Source organism: Melitaea cinxia, chromosome 21 (assembly GCF_905220565.1).
Source record: "Melitaea cinxia chromosome 21, ilMelCinx1.1, whole genome shotgun sequence".
Taxonomy (NCBI): Eukaryota; Metazoa; Arthropoda; class Insecta; order Lepidoptera; family Nymphalidae; genus Melitaea; species Melitaea cinxia.
Genome location: NC_059414.1, coordinates 3,114,734 through 3,126,101, shown reverse-complemented (window position 1 = coordinate 3,126,101; position 11,368 = coordinate 3,114,734). Strand labels below are relative to the sequence as shown.

Genomic DNA, 11,368 nt, shown 5'->3' with positions numbered 1-11,368 from the left:
CTGTGAAATAAGTTCGTGTACATTGTAATGTTTGTATCCACCACAAGATGGCACTCCCATCACCACTGCGCCAACGTCAACTTACATGGATTGTGGAAATCGGAGATATACCCCCGTATCGAAATGGCCCATATGAAATACATCTCAATCATAGTAAATGTAAGTAGCTACTTTATTTTTTGCGTTAGGAAAGTCTCACTTAATCAATAAATTGTCTTATATATTAAAGTTAACTTACTTCTTGTAACTTAATTGTAACAGTTTTGGCTATTGGAACTATACTTAGAAAATATATTTTCATTTAGTAATGAAAATTTAAAACATAGGTATATAAATATGTCGAAGGGCTCTGTTTAGATATAATAAAATAAAATGTAAATTACAAGCCCATAACCGTAGACTGGAAATGTAGAAATATAAAATGTATTCAGCTGATAAAATAATATTGTTAATGTATGTAGGTATATATAATATTAATAATTATTGTCTAAAAGCTGTTTTAAGCTGTCTATTTTATCTGTTTAGATATGGAATTATATTATAAGCCCCTTGAAATGTTTTTTTTTCATATAAAAACATCTTATCCGTCCGCGTTGAAGAGGTACTTTGGGTTAGCGGGAAAGTTCTCAAAAGAAAAGAAAACCCGATTTTGAAACTTTCTTCAATAGTTATCCGCTTCTATTGGTCTTAGCATGATGATATATAACTTATTGCCTTTCTCGATAAATAGGCTATTTAACACTGAAAGAATTTTTAAAATCGACCAGTAGTTCCTGAGATTAGCGAGTTCAAACAAACAAACAAACTCTTCAGCTTTATAATATTAGTATAGATTCTTCAAGCTAAAATATCTAAAAAATATATGTGAACGTTTGAAATTTTGCGCCACTGATAATGGCTACGCTCTATTGATTCTACGATTTCACGAAGTTAGTCTTATCTGTGGCAAGCCGCACGTCGAGCGCGCCGCTGCCTTCATGTCATCTTGTTTGAAGTTGTTTGTAGTTTGGTTTCGGTACTGGCCGTGATAATGGTTCCAATATTTTTTTACAACTTTTTTAACACAACTTGTACTTAAAAGTTGGGAAAGTTTTTTAAACTAGTGTCCTAGTGCATTTACTAGTGTTGGACGTTGTTTATAAAAAGTTTTGTGTTATTTAAAAAGTTGGGATAAAGTTTTCTTGTTGGGAGTGGTTGTGTGTGTTGTCATGTCTAAGAAAGTTGGTATCATCACATAAACTTGATTGAAAACAGATCAACCGTTCGAGATAATACTGTAAGAAGATGGAGCCAAGTAGTGTAGGTATGTATCGTACGGGGGCGGTGTTCGGCGCCAGCCTCGTCCAAGTAATCGTAACACTTAAGTAAGACCTTGAGTGAATTGTTTGATTCCAATTATGATGCAATTTATAGCGCCTCAAAAATTACGTAGCTTGAAATATTTTATTCGTTCAGTTTTTAGGGAATTTTGAGGCGACATTATCTTATCTCACGCTGAGTACACTGACTTGATAAGTCAAACAGAGTTTTCTCCAATACTTTTACGGCAACGGATTATTGAATAACATGATAATACAGCTTTCGTGATTATATCTGCAAGTAGGTCATTGTTGATGTTGACATTCCATTCTAATTCCATTTTTTTTTTAATTTTTAAAAGTAGAAAAAGTTTTAGAAACTTTTTTATTGTAGTTAAGTCCAAGAAAAAAAAAAATTACAAATGCGTCTAGGTAAAATTAACGATGTTAATAATATTTAAAATTATTTAAATTACATTAGGTTTTAATTTTACATGAATATTTAAGTTTTCAAGTGTCAGTGACCCGAAAAATGAGTAATCTAATGAGCATTGCTAACATAATTATGGTTTTTGGCACCCATTAGATCATATTAGAATACACACTATTGTAAAACCTCTTGATTATTCTCATCATAATTTTTATTAGATATTTCATATAAAATAATTTATGATAAAGTTTTGCAATAAATTGTATTTGTTTCTGTCAGAAAATATAAAAATAATTATTTGATTATTCAATAAATAAAATGGTAATTTATTTTGTATATTTTAAGTGTAAGTTAAGACTTGAAAATGAATATTTGAGTAATCAAAATCAAAATTTAGTTACCAATTAAAAAAAAAAAAAACAAAAGAAATAAGTGTAGTACATACATTCTTAATTTCGGAGTATAAGTATTAAATGAGACACCTTATTTGTAACGCTATTTGGCTAACCCAATGAAAAGTTATGAGTTGTAAGTAGACTTAGCTCAAGTTTAGATGAAAATATGACCTGTGTAGACTGTCTATTACTAGTATAACTACTTACTATAACTATATATTGTCATTTTTACAATGTTATAATAATAAAAACTAAGTTCATTGTATCTCTAAGGAATTTGTTACTCTGAGTAAATAATTGTTGGGTAATCTAAAAGAATAAATAGTAATAAAAAGAAATGTCTTGATAAATTCATTCACAATTCTGACTCCTAAAATCTATGTCTTATTAGTTTTTAATTTGTATTGGGTTCTTTTTGTTATTGACCTTCAAATATAATTATATCTTGTTGATGATATAAGTTATTATAATGGAAAGATAAATAAAGATCAAACAACAGAGGGCATTTAGATAGAACATACGACTATGACTCACCTTTATATAAACAATAATTAAACATACTTAGAATTTCAGTACGAAACTCAAGCAAATAGGCATCAAAGAGTGGCTAGTAATAATTTGTATAGTATTAAAAAAAAAACTTATTCTGCTCAATTAATTAAAATTATACAACTATACATACTAAATATGATAATATTAATTAATTGCTTGATTGTTTAAATATAAAATTTATTTTTGATTGTTTCGACCCTTTGTCGATAACAATAAACAAATAATATAATTATATTTTAATTGTGATAACATTTATATTTGAATGAAAATGTGACAAATAAAAGGAAGTTCTTTTTTTTTTTTTATGTCACTAGGTCGGCAAACAAGCGTACGGCTCACCTGATGGTAAGCGATTACCGTAGCTTATAGACACCTACAACACCAGAAGCATCGCAAGCGCGTTGCCGACCAATCCCCAATCCCCCCAGGAGCTCTGGTCACCTTACTCACCAACAGGAACACAATACTGCTTGAAAACAGTATTATTTTGCTGTGATCTTCTGTAAGGTCGAGGTACTACCCCAGTCGGGCTGCTCCATATTTTGAGCAGGAAATTCCTGCTGTGCCCTACCTCAGTTGAAAAAGGAAGTTCAGTATTTATCAAGCATCATCTGATAAACTATCTGTCTTAATTTAAGAGCTGTGCTCTTTTTGCTGGTGTCCTACCATTTTTTCCTGTTATAAAATATAATTGTCAAAAACACATAAATTACTATATAATAAAATATTAAACTATGTAAAATAAATTTTAATTTTATGTATTGATTTAGTAATTGTCCTAATTTCTATTGCAAACGGAAAACTATTAAAAAGCTAGGACATAAAATAATTAAATAAGGAAAAAAAAGAAGATACTTGAATATTAAAATCATTTATGTGCGAAATTTAATGTTAATACCAACCATCTGTAACATTTAATTTAAACTAACAACACAATAAAAACAAAGAATGTCCATTAAAAATACTAGAATAATTTTGTAACTATGTATATATAATATTATAAAGTGGAAAGATTTGATTGTTTGTTTGCATTGAATAGGTTTCGAAACTACTGAACTGATTTGAAAAGTTCGGTGGAAAGCTACACTATTAGCCGGTGACATAGGCTATATTATATTTTCGAAAAAAATTGGGAAAAAATATTTTGAAATTTTTGTTAAATACCCGTGCAAAGCCGGGGCTGGATGCTAGTGATGTATATTTTTAAAATAGTTATTATATTTAAATTCATAGTACTGAAATGAAGAGTAGTTTCGAAAGTGAAATAAGGATACCTATATTCTAATTACATAACAAAACGAAACAAGACTGTTTTATATAACATTTACTTAGCCAACATGATCTCCTGAAAGGCGAGAAGTGTAAGATTTCATGTTGCTTTCTTTAACACAATTGGGGCATGACTTATGCATTTGCTGTTTCTGTTTTATGCAATTATAAATTCACTAATCTCGTTAACTGCGGTTAGTAGTTAGTGTGTTCCTATTGAGTTTAGTTTTTCAATACATCAGTATCTATATGAGATATTTTTCTTCGGGTATATCGAATGTCTGTTATAGAGTTTTTTTTTAAATTTTAGACATCTTTCACTTGTTAACATTTATAGTTGCAGTTTTGATACTAAGTTACCTGTACCGTAATGTATTCATCCATGACTATTAAAAACGGATGTGAAAAACATCAACTTTACAGGAGAGCGATTCAAAGTGTAAATTGCGTGTAGCTTTTTACTTATTTTGAGCAGGATAATGCTGTACAGGCTATTTATGTTTAATATTATACTATTATACTAGCCGGCATTTAATGTGTAAATATGAGAAAAGTCACTTGTTACATTTTTAACGTGTTAAGACTAATAAGTACTGATTTGTCAGAAGTACCACAACTAAATAATATATGCATACAATAAAAAAATTCTCTTCAGCTGATGATAGACTTGGTTATTTGGGAACGTTTTATGAAATAAACAAAAAAATGCGATTTTGCAGTTCCGACGATGTTAATAGTCACTAGCGTATTGTACCTTAAGCTATTTGCAATGTGCTGCTTGCAGTCATCTATTTTTTTTTTAATTTCAAATCATACATTTTGACTTTTTAAATTACTTAATAGTACATGAAGCATGTATTTATTAAAATAGTTTAGTTATTGCTTTTGTTGGTTTCGGATAGTCACGACAAAAAAAAAAATTATAATGGTTTATAAATTTTGAAGTTTATCTTAAAACTCTTGTCCTTTTTTAAAGCTCTTTCGACGATTATCACTTTCTATTGTTAAATAAAAAAAAAATACGTCTCATGCAATAATTTCTTGGTATCTTTGGTAACTAAACGTCGAGATGTAATAAGAAGTTCGTTGCTCATATTATAAGAATCGAAGGTGTTAATATTTATGGCCTTGGAGATATCAGCTACTAATATTACGAATGCGGATAACCTTTTACACTTGACTAGATTCAGTTATATTTAAACATATTTTTAGCGCTCTTTACTAAAATGTGGTATTATGTAAAACAAAGGTAAAAAACAAAGGTATTTTTTTAAAATTCTAATAATTTATATCTTAATATGTATATTTACGCGTAAGGCTGTTTATCCGCGATGAACTCCTAACCGATTTTAATCAAATTTGCACACCGTGTGTAATTTGATCCAAATTGAAAGATAGGCTATATTTTATTTCGATAGAATGTAATCATTATATTTAAAAAAATAAGGTGATACGAAGTTGGCCAGGTCAGTTAGTTAGAAATATATTAAAGATATAAATGCGATAATTTGTATGGTAGTTTGTTACTCGCAAAAGATAATGAACTATTGGAAAGTAACCGAGCACATAGCTATAGATCAAAATAAAACATCTAGACTTCTTTTTATCCCGATATTCCCACAGCAAAATATTCCCGCTCAAGACCGCGAGGCGAAGTTTGTACGCTATCACAATATCGACTTGTAAAAAAAACTAAATGTAGATACGATAGATATGTACTAATGTTCTTGAGAGCAGTATTGCTAACCAGGACTGAATGAAAGTTTATAGTCACTTTGCACTTGACTTATTATTTCTTTTGGTTTCGTAAAACAATACGTAATAATAAGCGCGTGAACCTCCTCTTTCTGTCTGACAATTGACGTCGGTGATGTCATGACACTAATTCTTTCAAACAATTCATAGACGCTGATGAACGTTTGACTAAACTAGCACTAAATACAATTAGTGTATGTACAAGTTAAAGCGTCTGTATAAAAGTAATGAACTCTTACATAACGACTTCTAAATATCCTTCTTTGCGTATCGGTCTGGGAATTTCTTTCAAAACAGTAATGTTGGCTTTATGGTCCCTTTTTTATATCTCTAGGTCTGCAAACAAGCATACGGCTCACCTGATGGTAAGAGATTACCGCAGCCTATAGACGCCTGCAACACCAGAACCATCGCAAGCGTGTTGCTGACTTAATCCCTAATCCCCCCCCCCAGGAGCTCTGGTCACCTTACTCACCAACAGAAACACAACACTGCTTGAAAACAGTATTATTTAGCTGTGATCTTCTGTAAGGTCGAGGGGTAGTAGCCCCAGTCGGGCTGCTCCATATTTTGAGCAGGAAATTCCTGCTGTGCACTACCTCAGTTGAACAATTACCTTAAGAGATGTCATTTCACTGTGGAATACTACATGCTTTTTTATACGTGTAGGTCAGCAAACAAGCTTATGGCCTAACTGATGGTAAGCGGTTAGTAGCCTATAGACGAGACCTGAGTTCTGGTCACCTTATCCACCACAGCGACACAACACTACGAGTTCTTGAGAGCAGTATTGTTTAGCTATTACCTTCTGTAATGTTTGGTTCATCCCTAGACGGGCTGTTCCACATTTTGAGCAGGTATATGTCTGCTGTGCCCTACCTCAATGGTATACCGGTCATAGCATCTGAATGTTAGCGCTATAGGTCGTGGATTTGTTTTTCGTTTATGACAATTGTCTATATAAGTATTCATTAATCTGAAACTACGTCCAGCAAAGATTGGAAAAACGCTCGTTTCGATCCCGTTCAATTTCGAATACGAAATATTTAAAATTCAATTACAGAAGCCGTTCGGCAATCATCCTGTTTTACACCTAAAACCTTTATTTTACTAAAATTGTTAGTTACACTGTTAATGACACTTGTCTAGTTGTTTACTTCGTAAAACAATACGTAGTTCGAGATCACGTGAACCCCTGGCTTCGTTTGTCAGTTGACGAGATGATGTCATGGGAATGACACTAATTCTGCTGACGATTTACTCTGATGAGCATTTTACGAGGAATTGCTACACTGACATTAATAGTAATCAAACTAAACGCGATAAAAGTTAAATACTACTGCATTAAAATGTAATCAAACGTAATTAATTTTCATACATTGTAATAAAAACCGTTAACAGTTTCATTAGATTTAAGTATTGATACTTTTCAAATTCATCGGTATCTATTTATTTTACATTCCTTTGAGTAATAATGACTTGTTTTGTAATAACTATACTACTATATATAACTAGGCAAAATATTGTTATCACAGAGAGAAAATAATTTTTTAAATAGGTACATACTTCTTGATAGTAAATTAAAACTAGTGTCTATATCATATTTTATTATAGTGCTTAGGTTTGTTATTCAAATTTACTCCTTGTGTGTATGAACAATGCCACAAGTTAAAAAAAACGGTTAGTTACTGAAAAAATAATTTATTGCGCGTTTGAAGAATCAATCTTATTTCAAATTTTAGATACTAGATATAAAATTTTGTTATCAATTTCAAACTGTGTCAGAATCCCATCTAGTAAGCAATCAGTGATAGATGTACTATCAAAACAGTTGTTAGTATAACACTGAAATAACTGCTAACTTGTACGTTTGTGTCATTGTAATGATATGTCGATTGTTTCTCCGCCGTTCTTACGAATTTTTTGTTTAGAGGTCAATTTATAAACTGTTTTTCAAGATTTGTTTTAGTTTGCTCTAGTATAAACTTTTGACTTCTTAATTATTTATATACTTAGATTACGTATTCTGTCATCTAAACCGTTTTCCTTGGCTCTACATAAAAGTAATTTGGATTCGCTTCAGTCTGTAACATCCCATAGCTGGGCATAGGCATCTTTCCCCGTGTAGTAGAAGGATCAGAGTTTAATCCGCCACGTCGCTCCAATGTGGGTTGGCGGATATATTGCCTACTATGAGTAACGACCGCTATCAGGCGTACATGATAACAACCGTGACCGACAGCTTAACGTGCTCTCCGAGGCACGGCGGGGAGACCCACAAGGACTAACAACCAGACAGAGGAAAATAAATATTTGTATAAATACAAATATACTCCGATCGGCATTCGAACCTGCGACCGTCGGTGTGTAAGACGCCGCCGACACGGCACACGCACCGTTACAGCGGTCGTCAATTTGGAATAAAGAAACTTAAAAAATAAAATAAAAAATAATGCATGAAACAGTTATTTTATTTAATTATAGTTGTGTGGATCATCCAGAACTAATCGTTAGTTGGCTTATAAAGAAGACACGCATCAGAGGTTTTCAGAGGGCGTTGTTAATCATTGCACTACATGGCTATTTAGTTCAGATTATTGTATAGAACACTGTGGCATGTTCTTTATACATTTTAGATTTTTGTGGTGATGGTGCGTATATAAATTTTAACTATACCATTGTTTTTTACGGATTTCGTAGATCGAGGTCATATTTTCAAGCTATGTTTTTACTAATTATACCGATTATTTTATAATTATGTTTCCAACATACAGTGTGTAAATAATAAATATAGTCACAACTTAAACACTTATAAACAAAAATCTTAAGCCAGTAAAATTTTAATTTAAACGTTATTTAATTTATTACTATTAGGTTCATAGATTTTCTATATACTCAACAATAAGATTTTTGGTCTTTCACGCAGTAAATTTCGCTTTAGAAAGGAAAAAATAATAAATACTCTTTATTGGACACTATAAAGAAATTTAACAACATTTCATACATACAAAGAAAGATCTCTTCTAAACTATTTGCTATTTGGAGAAAGAGGTCCATGCCCAGCTGCGGCATGTTACAGAATGAATCATTAAAAAATACTTCAATAATTATATGAAATGTATAAATAATTATGTCCTAGTAGGTCCTGTTTTCTGCTCCGCGCGTTGTGGGTTCAATTCCCGCCTGAGTTTGGGTGTAATATTTGCATTTATATATTTATGTATGTGCTATTTCCATATGTCTATGAAAAAAAAAAATAGCTATACAAGTCGGCTGTTACCTATAACACAAGCATTACGTTGCTTACCTTAGGAACAGACCACCATGTCTGAATGTTATAAGATATTTATTTAAATTAACATACATAGCGAAACATATAAAACTAGCCAAGTAGTAATTATGTCCTTTCTGACAGCTAAATTCGCGAGTAAAAACGCGTACCCTGCCTTACCTTATCGTATCGATTCGTTTCGCGTCGTGTCGTTTGGTGTCTCGTCTCGTCACGTCGTGTCGTCGTATCGTACGCACTACGGACATTATTTAACCGTAAAACACTACCCTCTACGGACAGTTGGATAAAAATAAACAATAAGATGTTTCACTGAAAATAGTAAACCGTTTCGTTATTCACGGCATCAACTCCCTACGTGCGTAACTGCTCCCCCGTTGTTTGACACGTGCTTCCGCATCCAACTAACACTAGTCGATAAATACGACTCTGATTATATTTAAATATTCTGCCCTCAAAAGTTAGAAAATCAACGGCTTGCTTATAATATATATATTTTAATATTGTATATAGGAAAGATAGAGAGTTTTTATTTAAACATTTTTGAATATCATATCAAAAATTGACCGCTCCAGCGGGGTTCGAACCCGCGTCTCCGACTTGCCGTGTCGGCGCTCTAGCCAATTAAGCTATGGAACGATGCACCCGCTCGAGCGAAATTTTCGATATGATAATTTTTAATTTTCGGTTTAAGCGAACCGTGGCGCCGTCTATAGTGTGCTCTTTACAGAAACCCGTAACTATTCAAAGTTTCATATTACAATGAAAATCTTTGACAGGAGACGACACCGTGCTATTTTTAATATCTAAGATTTTTATTTTTGTGTTACCCACATTAGGAATTCTAAACATTTTTGAATATCATATCAGAAATTGATTTAATTGAGTTTTTATTTGTTTGTAATGGATTAATTCCAAAACTAATGGTACCAATTTAGAAACAGTATGAATGCTACGTTATCACGAAGAGAACGGAATACCCTAAACCCTAAATCGTCCAATCCACGTGAGCGATGTCGGGAGCGAATACTTTGCTTGGTTACGTTACTTGGTTACCTAATCAGTTATCAGATTTTAAGCTATTATTAAAATTTCTTTCTTCGTTAATTTTTAAAGCTTGAAGTTAAAACAAATTGACCATAACATAGATTCACACCGTCGCAATATGTCACTAAACTTTCACAAACAAAACGGGATTTATTAACTCATTCCAACTTTTTAACTTGCAACTTGCCCTGCCCTTTAAAGTATTTTACGACTAACTTGCCCCTCAATGGAAGACATCGGTCACGTCCATATTTAAACGTTAAACGACAAGTTCGTCTTTCGTGATGTCGGATACTGAAAGAGTTTGACTGTTATAGATATTAATAGAATTTTAAAAATGTAAGACTTTTAAGAATTAAGTGTATTATGATGAGATGCTGGAAAGTTTAATAACTACTTGTGGAGGCCTATGTCCAGCAGTGTACTGCAACAGGCTGGAATGATGATGATGATGATGATGATGATGATGATGATAATAATAATTATGTAATATGTAGGTATGGAAGTATGTATAATTTTTTTTTATCCCTAGTTTCCTTGTTCACGCCACTCGACTCAGCTGAACTCAACTTGAGAATGAATTTACTGATTCCCATTTTTTATGTTTTCTAACAAATTAGAGAAATTTCCTAAGGAATGAAAAAAAAAATTACACAAAATTGGTAATTAAAAAAAAACCTAATAAAAATTCAAATTTCACGCGTTCGACACTAAAAATAAATTAATATTATATAAAAAAATAATAATACTAGTGTACGACAATGCAAAATGGCATAGATAAAAGCTAGATTGATAAACGTATTAACGGGAATACTGGATGGATTGTGACGTCATCAGTTGTCCAGCCGTTAGTTGTGCAAGACTAGCTAATAGTGTTTGCATTACAATGTGTTGTCTTTCTCAGCATAACGCTCATGTGTGTTGTAAGTGTTTATCTATGACCGCTCAACAGATAAGAAGCGTTATATAATAAATTCTTTAGTCTAGTTATTTCTTAAATTTCGGCAATTACTTATATTCTTTATACGTTTTAAGAAAAAATATTATTAGAATATCCATACACGAAAGTTATTATTTGTAATTAATAAAACAAAAAATACTGTCTTTGTATTCAATGACTTATCTTGAGAGTGGAAAGGTTCTGTGCTAGCGCATTCACTCAATAACCCTAATAGGTATATTAAGTCTATACGAATCGACTCTGATTACAATAATTGTGTTTGCTCGCAAACGAAAAAAAAAAACCGACTTCAATTACATCGACGAGTAATACAACGTAGATCGACGAAAAATTAGTCGAGTAACTACGCGTTATCAAAGATTACTCAAAAAG

At 32.0% G+C, this 11,368-nt stretch overlaps 1 protein-coding gene across 1 annotated transcript in view; it reads left to right on the top strand.

Moving 5' to 3' along the window:
- The first annotated feature begins 938 nt into the window (after window positions 1-938).
- Window positions 939-11,368, top strand: part of LOC123664224 — a 55,445-nt gene continuing 45,015 nt past the window's right edge. The window contains exon 1 of the mRNA XM_045598818.1: window positions 939-1,303. Within this exon, the coding sequence (XP_045454774.1) occupies window positions 1,285-1,303 (19 nt within the window). The 5' untranslated portion in view covers window positions 939-1,284. The remainder of the gene's footprint in view (window positions 1,304-11,368) is intronic.